The following is a 19056-nucleotide window of genomic DNA, read 5'->3' as shown; positions in this document are numbered from 1 at the left end:
CAGGCGAATTTAGTGGTTACGAAATGGGAGGCCATCCTTGCTACCCATGTACTGGGTCTTGGACTGTGGTAGTGTAGGCGGGTTCTGCAGCGGTGTTGTGGTCCGTCTGTGACCTACTGTATGTCACCACGGTGCAGGTTATGCATTATTGCCTCAGTGGGTGACAAATATCTGGGAGCAGAGACACAGCGAATCCTAGTAAGCTGTACCGCCAAAACTATTGAGACTGAAGAATTTTGGCGGCAAGCACTAGCCATAATCCTTACCGGATAATCATATCCACACGAGGAGGTTGTATGAGATCTAAAGGACCTCAGGACAGTATCACCGAACGCCCAGAGAAAGAGAAAGACCTTTGTTCTATCCTTCACTGACCTAATCTAACCGGTTCTTATCAACATATCCCCACAACGACGTTCCGCACATCGTATGTCCAAGTCAACGGATTGTCTTGAAGCGCCGCCCGATCATGATCCGAGAGTCGTTTGAGCGCCTCATCGAGGAGATTGTAGCTCGAGGAGGAATTGGAGGCTGTCTGCTGTGATGATGAAGTGGAAGCGCTGGCTTTTTGACGAATTCGCTATCCCTAATCCGGCTGATGGTACGCTCGACGACGTTAGAGTTTGCGTCGACAATGAACCAGGTGGCTTCGCTTTGGAGGATGTGGACGACCCGGTTGAGAATATGGATGGGCTCTCATGATTGCAACTTTTGATGTACGGTACATTCATGCAGAGATAGGCCCAGATCGCCAACCCCACTGGTGCAACGTTTGGTGAGATTCATCACTTTCGTGATGGCAGACTTGAAAAGATCATCGGGAAGGTTGGTCGCGCGCTCGCCGAGTATACTTGCGTAAGTGTACATGCACATACCTGCCATCCTACATCAATTCGCCCTGCAGCATCATCTCCCAAAGGAATCCTTTTCTTTCCATCAACTCCTCAAACGTCCCGGCCTCCACCACTTTCCCCCGATCCATAACGAAGACGCTCTCTGCCATCTTCATGGTCTCAACCTGGTGCGTAATACTGATGATGGTTCTGTCAGTCACAGCCTTATTGAGAGCTTCCCTGACAAGAACCTCGTTCTCAGGATCCAACGCGCTGGTCGCTTCGTCCAGTAGCAGGATCTCTGGGTTCCGCAGGAGAGCGCGAGCGATAGCAATGCGTTGCCTTTGGCCGCCGCTGAAAGCCTGGCCTCGTGGGCCACATTCGGTGTCATATCCGTCGGGTAAGGATACGATGAAATCGTAGATCTTCGCATCGCCACAGGCGGTGTTGAGCTCTTCGTCGGTGACAGGACCGTCGACACCGAGGAGGAGGTTATCACGTATGGTGCCTTGGAAAAGATATGTTTCCTGTGACACAAACCCGAGCATCAAGCGGTAGGCTCTGATGTCTATCGAGGAGATATCAGCCCCGTTGATACTCAACTCGCCACTGGTGATGTCGTAGAAACGCTCGATCAGAGCGATGATGGTCGACTTGCCACATCCGCTCGGGCCAGTGATGCATACCCTCTCACCACGGCGCACTTGGAGGTCTAGCTCATGAAGGACTTCAATGTCGGGGCGAGCCGGATACCGGAAAGAGACGTGCTTGAATTCGAGAGCCGTTTCTGCGGGTGGCTGCTGGCGCGGATCTGTGCCTGCGGAGGAGTTGATCGATGGCTTCTTGTTCTTCATGTACAAGATACGATTCATAGCCGCCTGAGATTTCGTGATGCCTCGAAGTCGAGATTTTAGTCCCAGATCCTGAACGGTGTCAAGGACGTCTAACTTACTTGTGGTATATCCGATGGTATAACCCGCCGACTGTCCTCCAAAGATGATCGCCGTGTAGACTATGAAATATGCGGACACCCCGACTTCGCCATACGACACAAGTCGGCCTCCGTACCAGAACACCAGAATCATGGCTTTTCAGATCATTAGAAATACCGCGCTCGAGGACATGTGGGTTGGGATTATCTTACCAAACAGGTCGAGCGTATCCGATAGAGCCAATAGGGCCATCGAGAACACGGTCCGTCGCAGAGATCTGGCCATAGCAGCTTGCAGCTTGCCTGCATATCTCTTAGTGATTCTTGATTCCAGGGTCAGAGAAGCGACGGTCCGAATCGCGCCCACGGCTTCTGCGCCAAGGCGGGCGCTCTCCAAAAAGGATTTCGCGGCTCGATCTTGTGCTTCCTTGTCCATTCTCAGACGCACGTAGCCCGCCACCAGCAGCGTGGGCACACAGCACATGACTCCAACAAGCGCCAACTTCCAGTACACGGCGAGAGCTAGCAGAGAGCATGCCACCAGGTCGACAATGAAGAGCGCGAGAAGACCGACATTCATACTGACCATGGTCTCCAATTCGTCGCCATCTAGAGCCAGCAACGCAGCCAGACTGCCTGATGAGTTGCCATCTTCGAAAAAGCTCGCATCCTGAATCAGGAGGCCTCGGAAATACTCTGCACGGTATTTCGAAGAGCTTATGGTGCCCACGACCGAGAATAAACCCCAGACCGTTGCGTAAGCCACGAGATTGGACAATGCGAGGACGAAGAACATGAGGGCCCAGAAGTTGGCACGCGAGATAAGGTCATGCCCTTGATATTGGAAGACGGTCACGAGCTTGGAGAAGAGGAACGCCAGAATCGGCATGGCGGCGCCCGCGAAAACCGATCCGAGCAAGCCGCCGGTAAAGATGGGTATGATGCGTCTTTGCTCCGACAGGATACTGATGATGCATCTGATCAGAGAAAAGCGGCGACTGATCGATTTGGATTCAAGGATGGTAGGTGCCTCAGCAGTTAACGCCAATCCAGGAGATCCCGGAAGTGGTGTCTGGGTCGTGGGGCTCTGCCTTCGTTCCGGCATGGGTCGAGTCTTCAATTCTACTGGCCCCTTGTGTGATCTTCTCTCGTTTCTGATCAGGTTCTGCGCGCGGAGAAGACGAGTATAGATCCCTCCGAGAGACAGCAAAGACGAATGCGAGCCTTGCTCCATGACATGGCCGTTTTCCATGACCACAATCTTATCTGCCCCTGCGATGGTCGACAATTTGTGGGCGATCATCAGCGTCGTTCGTCCTCGAGAAACCTTGGCGATAGCGGCTTGTACTGTTTGTTCCGATTCCGAGTCCAGGGCCGACGTGGCTTCATCAAACAAAAGGATTTTGGGATCGGAGATGATGCTGCGGGCTATGGCAATTCGTTGTTTCTGGCCGCCGCTCAGGAGATCCGAATTCGCCCCCACCATGGTCTCGTATCTTTCGGGAAGCTCCAGGACGAAGTTATGGGCATCGGCCGTGATGCAGGCTTCCACGACCAATTTTCGTAACTCCTCTTGACCCAGTCTTTCTCTCCGGCCGTCGTGGAGTCCATTGAGGACATTTTCGTATATAGTGTCATTGAAAAGAACGGGTTCCTAATTCTGCGTTAGACCGCTAAACTCTCCCCACAACCACCACCGGGTGGGGATGTCACCTGTAGCACCAAACCAATTTGTCCTCTCCACCAATTCAAGTCCAGATCTCGAATGTCGGTGCCGTCGAGGCAGATCGAGCCCCGGATAGGGTCATACCAGCGCTCCAGAAGCCCAATCATCGTACTTTTGCCGCAGCCACTGTGGCCTACGACTGCGGTGATTTGGTTGGCATCGATGTCGATGCTCACATCGTGGAGGACATTGACCGATGGCCTGGTCGGATATGCGAAGGAGATGTTGGCGAGCTTCAGTTGCCCGGTGACGGTCGCCGGCTTGATGTGGAGATTCTGACCCGCCTCACTTCCGGAGGGAGTGTCGTCGTCCAGAACCTTCAGAACTTGCTGCGCGGATGCCGTTGCTTTGATAAATGAGGGCAGGGATGGCGCCACCATCCCCATGGAGGAGCTTCCGATAACGACAGAAAATAGCACACTATCCGTCTGGTTAGCTGGCACCTGCCAATCCATCTGTCGGGCCTAGTGGCTCACCTAATGACGGTGCCGCCGTCCTTCACCTGGCCCCGGGAGAGTAATTGGGCCCCATAGTACAACGCCAGGGCATATCCGCTCTGAACCGTGAAAAACATGTTCCCGTAGATCGATGCTTCCAGTGGTCCTTTCCAGAAACCGAGAGTCTTGGCCTTTTCGATGATCTGTTTGAACCGCTGAACAACTCGGTCTTCCGCGCCGAGGGTGGCTATCATGATGACACTCCTGAATGCCTCCTCGGCCACATTGGAGGCATTCGAGTAGATGGCGCGGGCTTTGGCCTCCATCTTGGCGTCCAATGCCGCAAGCAGGCCCGTGGTGAGCATCATATATGGAATGGTCGTCGCCGTCACCAGGGTGAGCTTCCAAGACTTCGTGAACGCAATGGTGAATGCGGAGATAATCATCGACGCGGCTTGAAACAGAGTCGTGACCTTCTCCGCCAGCCCGACTTCAATTAGATTCGTATCCGTCGATAGACTCGTAGCTACGGAGCCGGGGTTATGATCATCAAAGTAGGAGATAGGCCGGTGCAAAATGACGTCAAGATACCGGAGCCGGATTCGGCGACCCATCCGGGAGGCACTGACGCAGTGGAACAGATGGGCACAGTAGGCCAGCTTTGGAGGCACCCCGTTAGCAATCCCCAAAAGAGGACATCAACCAACTGAAAGCACTTGCCACAAATTTTCCGACGAAGAGATACAAAAGCCACTGGGTGTTCCGATTGATGGCATGCCGAAATTCGGACGGTTCGACCGTACCCAGAGCCCAGTTGTTGAAGTCTTGGACGAGGTCCCCGAAAATGATGGTCATCAAAGGTAACGCTGTTCCAGATGCCAGCGCGGTGGCCGCGCCACATACGCGAAGAATGATGTCAAGAGTGCTGGCATAAGCAAAGAGACGAAAGTACGCTCTCCAGGCCTTGGACTGGCTTTTCTCGCTCTTCTTCTCCAGAGTCTCAGGAACCTCGATCTTCAAATCCCCGTTTCCGGCATCATGCCCCTTGGGTTCTCGAGGCCCGGATATGAGTTTCTCCATGCCCGTGCTTTTAGAGCAAGTTTAGGACAAACCGTCTGTAATACCACAATAGAGTGGCTCTCCATTATGAACGATGAAAATTCCGGAAGAGTTGAATATGAGGCTATTTGAGTGCATCTGCCACAAGGCACCAGCATTCGGAGACCGTTTATGGAGGACATGACTATGCCAGGACGGCCGAGTTAGCAGGTATCATGATTTCGCGAGTCCGGCGGTCAGGCCACGGGAGAAAGGCTTCGAGGAAGCGGCACCGCATCTCTTCAGCACTACAGGCGTTTACTTGACAAATTGTTCGTAATGTGCCGCAAAGCATGGTTGCTCCGTTTTGACCTCGTACAAGTGATTGGAAGTGGTCTGACGATAACTTGGCGATGCACCGTCTTCGATCAAAAAATCCCCCAGGAGCGAAGGAGGTTAACCATTCTGGGTGACCATTTTAAGGCGCTCAGGAAGATGGATATGACAAAACCTCAATGTCTCGTGGTCTTTTGAAAAGAACGTCTTGAATAAAGATTCTGATACTATGAAAGGCACTGGCCACGAGGGCGTCGTTGACTGTCATCCGAGCTAATATACGCGTAGATACCGTTTTCGTGAGCGAGAGCGGAAGCACAAGGTCCGACCCTATAAAGTTGGTGACACCAACGCACCCCGACTGGTCCGCGCATGATTATCCCAGATCGTGACATAGCGACACCGACTCCTACACCGCAGACCGTGAGGAGGCGTGCTGCTCCTGCCTTCGAACTTGGGACCGACGAACGAGACGGCAATGATGAGGAAGACGGCAACCACGGTACCGCTGGCCCAGGAGGATATTTCCTTTTAGTCCTCCAGTCAGCCAAGCGGTCTTTCGTGCGTGCGCTCTCTGCCCAACCGTACTAACGACATGCTTCACAATCCACCACCTCTCTCCCACCCACACCGTCTCCGCCGTTCTACCCACCATTCTACAACCGCCCTCTCACTCCACTCCTGCTCTCCCTAGTCTAAATCCCTCGTGCGCCCACCCTCCAACAACCCCGACTCCTCCGACGTCGAAACCCCCCAACGACGCCGAAGCCGCGGTGGCTCACTCCGCTCGCCGGGCACATCCCCTTCTGCCCACCAGCCCCAAGGTCCCTCCTTACGAATACTACGACTTCGTCCTGTACTTAGCCTCCTCACTCGCATTCCTGATCTACATCCTCTGGTCGTACCCCCCTCACGCTCCAGACATCACATACTACCCGAGCCGGTGGTGGTCGCTGCCCATTCCAGCATAGATCGTCGTTCTACTAGTCTTCGTTTACGTCGCCTTGTTATCCTACTACGTCGAGTACCTCAGCTTACCCCTGAACAGTCTCGAATGTATAGTTGATGAGGCCGGCAATATTGCCGTGGTGGACGAGTACGGGCGCGTAAGGAAAGAAGGGTTCAAAGAGTTCGTGAAAGAACTCGAAGAACGTGCGAAGTTGCAACAGGAGGTGGAGAGTAAATCTAGAGGAAAGGGAAAGGGCAAGGGCCGGAAAGCCTGCACATAGCGCTAATGGGGGTTTGAAGTCATCAACACGGGAAAGACGACGCTCCTCTCACGCGGAGACCGATCAGGTCCACTCGGAAATCTCCCCAGAGATCCCGGCGCGTGATTTCTGGTCCGATGTCAACTGGAGCGCGAATCACCAACATCGGCACTCGACAGGTGTAAGCTATGTAGCGGAATAGTCGAATGGATATGCTCCGGGCGGAGATTCGGGGTATCTGAATTGGAAATTCGTTTGGAACGAGAAGGACTGCTGCCGTCATGGACGTGCCGATAGGTGGCGTTTGTGGGGTCTTGCGTGGTTGATTTCCAATCAAAGAGTAGAGTTGGCATATATGAGTGAAGCATCTGTAAAGTGCAGAGCATTTGTACAGCTAGAGATATGATAGGAAAGCATAGAGGCAGGCGTTTGGTATATAGGTTGAGGGTCAGATCGGATGTGGTCTTGTACAGATATCTAGAATGATGGGAAAAATTTCTAATAACAAAGTTTATGTCTATATCCGAATCTCGCACACATGTCTTTTCCTGCAAAGTCTTTGGTGCTGTCCATGGATGGATCAGTCGGCGATCAGTGAAAAGGCCAGTTCAACTAGACTAGCTCTTCTTTTCTTTTCTCTTTCTTTCCAAGCATGCGAGATTCGCTCCGGGACAGAGAGGGTTTGCTGGCACCTGTTCCCCAACCCATACGAATAGAAATAGGGTAAGCGTTGTCCTCCGTTGCGTTTGTTTATCTGTCCTATACTCATTATTCAAGTCGGTAATTAATCTTTCAAAGGGTCGTGGGACCCATTGGACCATATCGAGGATACTTTCTGATGATATCCCGAAATCACAAGCTCTCGGGCTCCTCTTTCCTCAATCTCTCGGCCGACCTTCCCTAGGCGAAGTCATTGGCCTGCCAAGAGGCATGGTGCGATGTCATGCGTGGCGAGGTCCCCATACATCGCACCTCTGATACCATAGTCCCAATCTCCTTCCCTGTACCATTTGGTGCCTCCGAGGCTTGTGAGATCTCCGAGATAGATTGATAGGAGTTTGAGCTGCCACGATGGATTTCCGGAAGATTCTTGGACGAAAATCGAAGTCGAAAGGCCAGGCTGAACCCAGCCTTGCCCACTGTTCTAGCGGCGCTTCGAGCCGTACCGAGTCGGTAACCACTCTAGTTGAGGTATGCTCAGTTGAGAATACATCTCGAGGTGCCGGATGACTGATTTGCTGGTCTGAATGGCCTGCAGCCATATCCGCCACGCGAAAAATATGGTCTTTTTATTCTACATGAGCCCCCAGCAGGGGAAACGCAAGTCGAGTGAGCCGCCAATCTTAACATTTGTCGAGTCTTTTTGATAACAGCGATTAGCATCGTCGCAGTTCATGGTCTTGGTGGCGATTGGGAAGGGACCTGGACTGATGATACCACTCACCAGATGTGGTTGCGGGACTTTATACCAAATCAATGGGGAGAAGCCAGAGTTTTGTCGTTTGGCTACGATTCCACTTTCGCATTTAGTCATTCCGTGGCGGATATTGACGACTCAGCAGTGGACCTGATCAACAGGCTAGATGGCGAGCGTCAAGTGCAATCCGCCAAAAAAAGACCCATCATCTTCGTGGCCCATAGTCTAGGCGGTGTCGTTGTCAAAAGAGTACGTTCTTCATAATGGACTCCTCGTTTAGACCAAAGAGCTAACACGACGAAAAGGCACTCATGCTTGCCAATGAACGCTCAGATCACTGGGGAAATTTGAGAGATCAAGCAAGATGTGCCATCTTCTTTGCGGTACCTCATCGAGGCTCAGACTTAGCATTTTGGGCCAATCTCGCGACTCGTGCACTGAGCTTTGCATCTCTTGGGACTCACGGAAATACCAATTTTGTGAACGCGTTGAAACGAAACTCGTCAGAGTTTGCGAAGATCTCAATGGGCTTTATTCAGCCGGCTGGGAAGTTGTCCTCGATCAGAACGTTCTATGAGACTGTCAAGATCACAAACCAGCTGGTTGGCGTCGATTATCCTCCTTGGGCAATAGGAATATGCTGATTAGTTCTTCAGGTTGTTGACAAAGATTCAGCCAGCCTTGGACTCACCAACGAGTTGGCTGTTCCTATTTCCGGCGCGGATCACCGAAATATTTGCAAATTTGATAGGCAAGACAGCCAAAAGTATAGACCAGTCGCAAATGCTTTGGCAGCAATGTCTGAATTATTGGCAACGTTAGAACCTTCTTGTACGTAGAGCTTGCTGATATTGCTCATGGCCAACTTTAGCTTCATGCTCCCTTCATCGAAAGCCTAGGAGGATTGAAACTGGGGTAATCATTCTGCGAGTGGCTGACGGTTCGTCTTGACATCTAGCTATCAGAGAACATGCTGCGCATCTAGCGCGGAAGGCTAATCAAGCCTGGGAATCCCGAGTCTCCAGTGTTCCGACGATCAACGATGACCTCACCTGGCCACTGCACATGCCGCAGTATCAAATGTGGTATCACGATTCGAGTCTCGATAATTTTCCAAGGCTTTTGCGATTTCAATACGACTGCACCAGTGAATGGGAGGCTAATCTGGCGAAAGTATTTCAAGAGAATTTGCGAAAGAGAAGAGAAGACGCCCATGAAAGCCGGCCAGCCCACATAATAACGTTTGTCGGTCCTCAGACGCGCTCAACATATTCTGGAAATTTGGCGGTAGCCCTACCACAATCACTGATTGGCCAGATATTTACACGTTTTCCAGAGTGCATCGTCGAGACTACCAATCGGCATCAGGAGACACGTAAGGATTTTCTCGACGCTGATTGGGATATTGGCGAGTTGGACAAAGCATCCCGGCATTGCTGGAGGGATCTCCTAGACTCCCATGCTTCGAATTGGCGAGCTCTGTGGATTTTACTCGAGCTCGCGATGAGAAGTCTCAAAGAGCCGATTGTTGTATTATTGTCAAGTTTCGATGAAGAGGCATATACTTGCCTCAGGAACGGCCTCGAATACCTACAGTCCGCAAATATGTTTGAGTCTGGCAGTGTCAACAAGCGTCGCTGTCGATGGCTCGTGATGGGCAGGCCATTCTGTGACGTACCTGGCCGCTTTAAAGAGAGGAGCATCATCCTGTCCGAGGCAGAGGAGATGGAAGGTACGGTTACCTTAAGTTGTTCTCCATTGCGACCTCGGGCTTACTAGCATTCAAGAGTGCCGCTCTGCACTTTACTTTGCAGAACTTCATGCTCGACGAGATCGAGTCCATACTCCAGCGAGCGGAACAAATCTCTGGATATGGGAACACAAAGAGTACAAGCGATGGCTCAAACAGCCCTCCGGTCTGCTTTGGATTTACGGCAAACCAGGAAGCGGAAAGTCCACTTTAGCCAAGACAATATTGCAGGCTCACGACTTTCGAGCTGATGGTTATCTACGAGCCGATTTCTTCTACAGCGCGCGTGGCGGGCCCGTGGAAACAGGCCACATTTTAATGTTGCGATCTATCCTCTATCAGCTACTAACCCAAAAAGAGGAGCTTTTCTCTTACTTTCAACCCAAGTTCAGAAGGCTGAGAGGAGCTGAACCTGGAGCAATTGCGTGGACTTTTCGGGATCTTGCCTCAATATTGCTCTCATTCGCTGAAGTTCGCAAAGCAAACGGACCCTTTCATAACCCGGCGCTGAAATTCTTTGTCGTCCTTGATGGCTTCGATGAGTCCAATCCCAAGGTCGATATCGATCACGGACCCGGAAATAAAGGAAAGGAAATCGAGAGACAGAGGGTGCTCAAGCTGTTCCACAGTCTTTGCTCCACGAAGGGCAGCGCAATTTTCAGGGCGGTCGTCCTAAGTCGGCCGGACCGCGACATACGAGACCTTTTGAGAGGAACATTTGCTATTGATGTAAAGAATGAGAATGAGAATGACATCACGAGAATCGTCCAACTCGGCTTAACAACGCTGTGGACGCACATGAAAGAGGAGGAAAATGAAGATCGGTATGTGCAGCCATTCTCGGAACGAGACTTGGCCTTCGACCTCGACTCAGATGAGGAAAGTATCGAAGAAGGTGTCAACGTACGTTCCTCCGGAGCACCCGAAATCCTTGAGACACCTCAACTGGATTTCGCGCGGAAGTATCTGTTGGACAAGGCCGATGGCGTTATTCTCTGGGTGGTTATGATTATCAAGGAACTAATCAAAATCGCTAAATCTGGTGTCTTCACGGTTGCAAAGCTCGAATCCATGCTCTCAACAATACCAACGAGTGTCCAGGAACTTTACGAGGATATCCTAAGGAGGATCAAGTCTAGAGGAACCGAGGATAAGAGACAATCTCAGTATATCGTCTCTTGGCTATTGTTTACCGAACGAACGATGCGAGTAGACGAATTCCGTGACGCATTTGCAATGTTCTCCTGGACCAGCTCAAATCGCACCCGAGATTTCCTCGACAAGAATCGGGTAGGTTCTTTCGCATCAAGTTGGTCTCCGGTGCGGTCACTGCTTGAGAATACGTGCGGCGGACTGGTCGAGATAGTACCAACTGAAAGAAAATCCACCCAGACACCCTGGGAGAGGAAAGGGGTTTCACCTGAAGACCAAATTCAACTTATACATCAAACTGCAAAGGACTTTCTACTCGCTAACCCGGATCCAGTGCTTTTCAACGTTGATTATGCCGAAAGTCTGCGAACTATTGCAACGACTTGTGTTAACTATCTCATAATGACCTTTCCGTTGGAACGACGGTGCTACTTTTTCTCGCAGACTCTGATACCAGAACGGGTCTATGAGATCTTTGTCAAATACATTCAGGATCGACCACTGTTGATATACACCTTTGAGTATTTGCAAAGTTTGTTTGAGGATGCAAATTGGAAGGAGGACGAAAGGATTTCTACGTTCGCTCCGTTGGCACATTATCTTTCTCAATCAAAAATTGCAAGAGGATCTCTCTGGTGGCTTGTCCAGGTCCTCCAATCTCAAGCCATGCCGGACGACGTCGGACTACAATCAGCTGCTTCACGACCAGAGAACGCGTGGCCAAGTGTTCAGGAATGCAGATGGGATTCCACCCCATCAACAAAGCTTGCATCGGCACAGCTCGAATTCCAATTGCTCTTCGACGGCATAGAGCCTAATCACAGTTCGGAGTATTGTAGCTATGATAGCGAGGAAACCGAGTTTCAGCGCCTGCAGCTCCTAAGCCTCCGACGCAAGAGGTATTTGTGCGAATGTCTCATGGCTGCATGCCGACTAGGGCTTTTGAACGCAGCCAGGACCCTCGTAGCTGCAAAGGCGCCGTTCAATGGAGTCAACGGCCTTCGACCTTCCATTCCACTTAATGAAGCTCGACAATACCAACACTATGACATTGAGAAATTCTTGACCAGCACCGGAGCAGATTCGAACCTGGGACCCATTGGACCGCGAGAACCTGAGGATCTAGTGTGGAACGTTCGGAGTGTTGACAGTCCACATTGGGACTAACCTAGTCACGTGCGCCGCAGCCTTTGTGGTTGAAGCGGCGGGAAGAGAAGTTTAGCTAAATTACCCCCGGAGCAACATTAGACCGAATCACGTGCAGCCTACTCCACCGACGAAAATTACCCTTGATACCCACAGTATGTTCCGTAAACGAATGTAGTTTAGCGTAAGCCAGAATCCTTGGCAGAAATCCACACCTTCGTCGCCTTTTTATAGCTTTCACCCAGGCTTGCAATCAAATCAAATCGAGCCTCGAATTTGATTTGATTTGATTTGATCTGGATCGATTTGGATCTTATTTGGATATTTGGATAGCCCCACTTTTCTCCCAGGATGATATACATTGCGCTGCGCCGATAATGTCCGCTCGAAGTCGGCTTCCCTGAGCCGTCACCATCTATCCTACGAGACTGAATATCGTTCTGGCTCGGAAGACATAGGGGGAATTGAAAAGAGATCTATCGCCATCCGCGACAGACGTGGATATTGCCGTAGGGTGCTTCCCCCAGGGACATGGTTCATGGAGGCATAAAGGTGTGGCTTTATCAACGGTGCAGTCTTGTGAGTAAAAGTCGAACAGGAAGAGCTTCATCTTGGCAGTACCATGGGCCGACGTACGACCTGGATGTCACCCAAATTCGCCGGCTTTTGTGACAGACGTCCATCCGGGGTTTCGTATAGGGTGCAGTTAAGCCTCCAGCTGCAGCAAGTATACTTCATTCCATACTTTTCTACCCGGTCGTGGTGTTATTTGATTCAGACTTGTATTTCCTCCCATTGCGAATCTCTGCCCAAGAATCGACGTCGGAGACACATGAGAAGACGGCACCACCAGGCAGTATAGTGACATTCACTGTCCGGTTCGTCATCCATTTCCTCAAAACTCCTAAGCCAGGCTTCGTATGCGACCGTAGCCAGCTTCCTGCGAATGGGCTGGTAAATGCATTGGACGGTAACATCTGCGAAGAACCGGACAACGACGAAATTTGGAAGTACGATTAGAATCCATATGGGAAACCGAACTGCTTCGCGTAATTTTATCGCCAACCAGCTGATAAACCACATCCATGGACAAATGATGGAAACCCCAATGAGAAGAGTTACTAGCAGGGCTAAGGGGGGATACTGGTTGAAAGTAGGCCTCCTAGAGAGGTTTCCATGCCAGAGGGATGCATCTGCACACCAGTCTAGCCTGTTAACATGCGATGCTTCCAGCCTCCAAGGGTCTGTGGTTATAGACGGGGGTATTGGGGCTGTGAGAGTGGGAGGAGAATTTCTTACCGTATTTAATGATTAGTCTCTTACGGAGAGGTACACTCTCCATAACGAATAACGAAAGGGGACTCCACAACTCTCGGCGGTGGTACCACCATTGTTTCGGTGTCCGCGCGATCAAAGGTGCGTCATAGCTCAGGTCCATGTGCATTCGACTTCGGGCATGGACCAAGAAGCGTACCCCTCGGGCAGCGAATCCCCTTGCCCGCTGCGTCCCATATGTTAAGTCTATTACCATGCAGGTTCCGAGAAAGTCTGTATTGGCCTCACGGCCAGTGTTATGAGACTCTTGAATTTGAGGCGAAGGAGTGGTATCTTGTATCTCGATGATATATTCTTGAGTCTCAGTGCCACTGTCATTGCCCATGGGAATCTGCACTCGGAAAATCTCCGCCGAGCGAGGAATGCACTGACCTAGTTTTGTAGCCACAATTAGGACAGATTGTCGATATCTTTCGCTTCGTTCAACGGAGAACGCGACCCTGTCATTTGTTTTCCGGGTTTTAAGTTTTCGAATAGCCGCTCCAACTGTGAGACAGTTACCGGAGATGTCCTTAGGGATCCATCCTAACTCTGGGTGTCCTTCGATGTGCACCCTCCTGCCCGTATTGTACATGAGCGACAGGGGCAGCTCATTGCAACTCTGAATGACCGCCATCAGCCTCTCTTCTCCGGAGAGGAGCCTCAGCGGATAGACATTGAGATCAAGTAGATTTGCTAGAATGAGGACACCATCCTGGGGCTTCGTGGTTGATCGGTTGACGAGAGAGTTCCACGCCCAGACAAACTGGGGCAGGAGCAGCGCCTCGGCAAGGCGGCTTGCTCTACAAAGCCCTACGTCGAAAGGGATTCGTTTCCTATCCTCCAACAAGGCCGTCTTTAGAAGCATCACCATTGACCGTCGGCTCTGAACAAAAACCCTGGCCAAGGGTGAATGATGACGCTCTATTTTGGGGATCCGATTTGCTAGTGATGGTGTCAAGTAGTATGGCATTCCCATCAGCTGCAATACACAACTCCGAGCAAGACAGCCCTCTTCCAGCGTCCAGCCCCTCTCCATCCACTTAGAGCCAAGAATGAGGGTGGCCAACTCGTCTCCACAGACCTGGTACGCCCGATGGGGAACTAGGCTGGTAGTATCCTGCAGCCCCCTGTCGAGTATGAGAGTATTTATGGCTCCAGAAAAGATAGGTGCGATCTGCTTAATGGCGCGGAATCGCAGTTCTCTGTTATCCACGCTTTTCTGCGACCCGAGACTGACCGGGATACAAAGGGTATCCATCCAGAAGAAAATCCTATTTGCGCCGAACGGTGTTTCAAGCCAGTCGGGTCGTAGCACGTGTGAGATTTCCCACCGATGTATGATCGTCCACCTCGTCGTCATGGGCCCATCCTCGTTGAGCGGGCTGGGGTATTTCTCAATGTAAGTTTGACGGATTTTCTCTCGCAGCCAGAGCAGTTGGCAGAGTGGCAGAGCGTTCTCGTTCGGATTGCCAAGGCCGTCAGACCAGACGTGCGATATAGCCGTGTAAGCCGTCTGAGCTGTGCACCGAACGATCTTGACATCAAGTGGACCTTCAATGCTGCACGAGATGACGGGTATCCCTCCAGATCGTACGATGTTGGCGATTTCTTCATAAGGGACACGGACGAATTCGCAGTTGCCATCGCATTCATGTCGAAACGGATACGTACTGGTCGGCTTGATTTCAACGTCGTGAGCAGTGCACCTCCGCGTTTCCAGGCATCGTCCATGATCCTCGACAGAAGATCGATTTCGTATCAATCCAGCCAAATTGTTCACTGTCATATAATCGTAAGACTGGCACACTTGGCGGGCTCGGTACGGGCACCATCCATTGCGCTCCAGGAGACGGATCAGTAGACTGGCGGCGCGTCCGCTGTCTGGCTCACTTGGGTGAAGTGGGACAAACCTCGCTTCATATCCGTATACGTCTTTTGTGGCATTGCTGAGGCTCATTTCGGAGAAATAGTCGTCGACAAAGCTAAGCTTGGGATTGTTGAGGCCGCGGTGCAAAGGATCCAGAACATTCGCAACCTTCACCATACCGAACGTTGCTCTACCGAAAGCAGTGTGGATCCAACGAGTCAAGACGCCAGAGGATTTGACGTAGGTGTCGTCCAAAACCGCAATCAGCAAGCAAGCCAGCAGCTTGACAGACAGGGCGACACGATCGAACCCGTCGTCTCTCCGCCCAAAAGAATCTGCAGCTTCCTCGAATAAATCGCCTTTTAACAGTGCGTAGTGGATCATGTCTTGGGCGGCGTGCTGAGCCTCTCGTCTCTGGGCATTGGATGCCCTCCAGAGCATCTTTTTCCACCGCCAGAAATGGCCATGGACAGCCTCCTGATCAAGGTTGATGAATCCATCAGTGACAAGATCGCTGCGGCTCACGGGCTGACCAAGGAAAGCTGAAAGTAACTCAAAGAAGAGCCAGGACTGCATGAATGATGCTAAGGAGGAGATGGTGGGAAAATTGCGCGCGAGGCTGGCTACATCGTCGGCCGAGACTAAACCGCTATGACGGGGAAAGTCGTAGAAAGGAACCTTCCCAGGTTGGTGCGTGGAAGGTGAAAGACAAGGCACCTTCACACACGACATCGGCGACAGCCAGGGTTGCGAAGGTAGCACGCCTTCCATGTCTGCATAGGCGCGACTTTGGTCAATATCTAGCCATAAAATGTGAGGTCTTTGCGGATTCCCGGCGATTTTCATCTGGGGAAGGCTTGTGATATGTGGCGACGCCAAGGCTTGTAAAGACCTTAAGAGGCGTTGTACGCTTCGTACACGCCTCGAAAGTATATAGTCTACGATACGATACGATACGATATTCATACACCCTGTACGGGCTAAGCCCATAGGGGACTAGGTAATTGCTACGCGCTACGTATATAGTCTAACGGTCCCCCGGACTCCGTAAATCACAGGCTTGAAATGGGGGGTAGTCACGTGTGAAAGGGCACGTGATGGGTTACCATAAGTCCGGATATCCTCGGACTTTGGGAACCATGCAAGCACCATCCGGGCCGTATGCGCAAAACAATATAGGCGGGGGTTTTCAGTTCAACAACGACGTCAGCAACCAATAAAATGCCGGTGTTATGCATTTTGGTACGAAATAGCCTTCAACGGGATGGTCCGCTGATACTATTTCCATGAGATATACGCGATTAGCTAACAAATTTGAACCCCGCACGCTTTATACTATCTACTCAAACTCGAGCCGGAAACTCGGAAACCCGCAGTTGGCAGCGATCCTACTAGCCCATCGCCCACGATGCAGACATGCTTCACAGACAAGCAAGCAAATTTTCAGTGCATGAATGCCCAAAGCTTAACGAGATCTGCACAGAGTCCAGAAAGGCCAGCAGCCGAGTGCAGGAGCTGGTCATGACAGGTTACCCTACACACCATCACACATTTGCGAAATCCAACTAGCGAGTGCCATAACATAATCGAACCTGCAGACCCTTTGCACTGCAGCGACACAAGCTGCTTCACTGGACTCAGATAGGCGATCCAAACGTTTGCCCGAGTTTCTGTTTCCCTCCTCGCCAATATACAACGATGCAGTTCAGTGATGAGTCCATGCCGGAAAGGGAATACCACAATGCAGTTCCCGTGCTGCAGACAAACTGAATGCGAGTGAGTGCAGCTCGTCAATTTTGCAGACCCAGACAGCACGTGGAAGTCAGATATCTGCTCAGTCAGCAGACTTTTTGTGTAGCTTACAATATGCAAATGATGAGAGTACCCATGGGAGCCCTCGTTCACTGATGCAATCCGGTGCCGACGGCCGCTGTGCCTCTTCTCCTTCAAAAAATTGTCGTACTCGAACCTTTGTCGGTGGAAAAGGGTGGTTCGTTGGATGAGCGAGCCAGATGTGGATTTCTGCCAGGGATTCTTGCTTACGCTAAACTACATTCGTTTACGGAACATATATAAGTAAAGCGGCCACCCCCATCAGATAGTTCATACATTCTCTCCCCGCCGCTACAACCACAGAGAGCCCAGTGCACGTGACCCACTTGGGCGCTAGCGCATGGTCCGATGAAATACTCACTCACTATCGGATCCAGTTTGTGGACCACCCTGACTAGCTCCACTGATCATACTCGACACGGTTTACGGATCGAATCCCATGAAAATATCACCATGATCGGATCCAATCCGTGGACCATGTGGCCGGGGGGCACCCTACTCGATAGAGGTCGACATCCTCGATATCGAGATGATCCACGCATCGGATCCAGTCTGTGGACCACCTGGAATCCCCTGATGCTCACTTCTGTCTAGTTCCGAAGCACACGTCTATGCATGATTGGGGCGCAACCACGCCCGCTGGCACACAAAATCAACCATATTTCTTATAGGACACGTCGCTCAACGTAAACTGGTAACACTCGAATATCACAATCTTCGGCCTCTTGTCAAACAAGGGGGCAACTTGAGACGTATTGAATGCTCTGTCCATCTAGCAACTGGCCCTGCTAGGTTGCTGATATATATATATACGTTGGGGTTGACCCCTTTTCTTCTCCTATTCCTACCCCTATATCCTACATAGGAGTGATAACCCTTTTCCCAACCAAGGGGTACTTGCTACTATTCAACCGTTCAGCGAAACCTTATTCGACATCACCATTGACAGGCAACCACGATGACGTACACTCGTTAGATAGATATATAGAAGGGCTCTATGCCACCCTCTGACCGAATTCGACTAGAGCACTTGTTCAATTCAGGAAGTTTGACAACATCGTAACCCTTTCAACTTAAAGTTAAGAGCCCACTTTGGGTCAAGATTTCCAAATCGAACGTAGCACGTTCTCATTAACGTCAGCGACGGAAGGATGTTCACAAAACGTCTAGTAATAAATTTGAAATTTATTTATACGCTGTCACTGGATGTACAGTGCGACTGGTGCCGGAAACTCGGTCGATGCCTTAGCATCGTATGGCAAATGGTAATTGGGCTTGATGAACGGGCAAAATTTGGCAAAATTTGGCCTCCTCCTGATCTATTCTACTTGAGCATTGTGCTACCGAGTACGTGCAGCCATCAGACAGCGGAAAGTTCCAGGACTGCAACTACGCGCCTGAAGAGGAAGGAGTGAAGGAGGCTAATTCCGAAGAAGTCGCAGAGACCGCGGCTGCGTATCTGACCCTGAAGGCCTCACGTTCCTGGTCGTATCTCCTCTTGATATCTGCTTCTGCCGTCTCAGCTTGTATTCGTTGGTCGGGGGGAATTTCGAAATATCATCCGCAGCCTTCCTCCTTCGCCGGTCCTCTGATACTGGAGATATCGGACGTACCTAGCCTTAGACTCGGTAACTACGACAATTAGCGAAGCTTGAGAAAAGTAAATTTCCACTCCGTCACTTACGTGTTAGGAGATCGTTGGTCAAGCCGTTCTTCCGATGCCTTCTCATCATACGCCATCTAGATGCGATTGGCAGTTTTGAAGCTGGAGGAGAATTTGAATTGTCGCCTGGTGATTCCATTAGCATGGTTAGTCAATTTCGTGCGTGTACTTACCAGAGGTCAGTGGAACAAAATCATACTCATTGAAAGGTGTGTCAAGAAACTGACTCTCCTCATTTCGTCGGACCCAGCGAATAAAATGGAGATCACAGAGAGAATATCGTAATCTTCAAGGTCGACGAATTCATTCTTGTACACACTGAAGGCATCTAATTCTTCCAATGTACCGTTTCCCAATAGAATCTCGGAAGTAAGGCTGTCTAGAACATAAAAGTCTCAGAAC

General features: G+C 50.9%; 4 protein-coding genes across 4 annotated transcripts; 2 read left to right on the top strand and 2 right to left on the bottom strand.

The window, feature by feature from the left end:
* Nucleotides 1-883: 883 nt before the first annotated feature.
* Z518_07190 (uncharacterized protein) lies at nt 884-5007 on the bottom strand (the record flags this gene model as incomplete). The annotated part of the gene is made up of 5 exons (XM_013415319.1): nt 884-1920; nt 1978-3418; nt 3478-3910; nt 3967-4586; nt 4651-5007. The coding sequence occupies 5 exons, from the start codon at nt 5005-5007 to the stop codon at nt 884-886; spliced, it is 3888 nt and encodes a 1295-aa protein (XP_013270773.1).
* A 666-nt stretch (nt 5008-5673) lies between these two features.
* Z518_07189 (uncharacterized protein) lies at nt 5674-6272 on the top strand (the record flags this gene model as incomplete). Its single annotated transcript, XM_013415318.1, has 2 exons — nt 5674-5803; nt 5845-6272. The coding sequence occupies 2 exons, from the start codon at nt 5674-5676 to the stop codon at nt 6270-6272; spliced, it is 558 nt and encodes a 185-aa protein (XP_013270772.1).
* A 1308-nt stretch (nt 6273-7580) lies between these two features.
* Nucleotides 7581-11995, top strand: Z518_07188 (uncharacterized protein; the record flags this gene model as incomplete). Its single annotated transcript, XM_013415317.1, has 7 exons — nt 7581-7700; nt 7768-7838; nt 7890-8175; nt 8232-8528; nt 8583-8757; nt 8885-9658; nt 9714-11995. The coding sequence occupies 7 exons, from the start codon at nt 7581-7583 to the stop codon at nt 11993-11995; spliced, it is 4005 nt and encodes a 1334-aa protein (XP_013270771.1).
* Nucleotides 11996-13187: 1192 nt separating this feature from the next.
* Nucleotides 13188-15929, bottom strand: Z518_07187 (uncharacterized protein; the record flags this gene model as incomplete). Its single annotated transcript, XM_013415316.1, has 1 exon — nt 13188-15929. The coding sequence occupies one exon, from the start codon at nt 15927-15929 to the stop codon at nt 13188-13190; it is 2742 nt and encodes a 913-aa protein (XP_013270770.1).
* Between the last annotated feature and the right edge of the window lie 3127 nt (nt 15930-19056).

Source organism: Rhinocladiella mackenziei (assembly GCF_000835555.1).
Source record: "Rhinocladiella mackenziei CBS 650.93 unplaced genomic scaffold supercont1.5, whole genome shotgun sequence".
NCBI lineage: Eukaryota > Fungi > Ascomycota > Eurotiomycetes > Chaetothyriales > Herpotrichiellaceae > Rhinocladiella > Rhinocladiella mackenziei.
The sequence above is the reverse complement of the archived record's forward strand: the minus strand, read 5'-3'. Positions and strand labels throughout refer to the sequence as shown.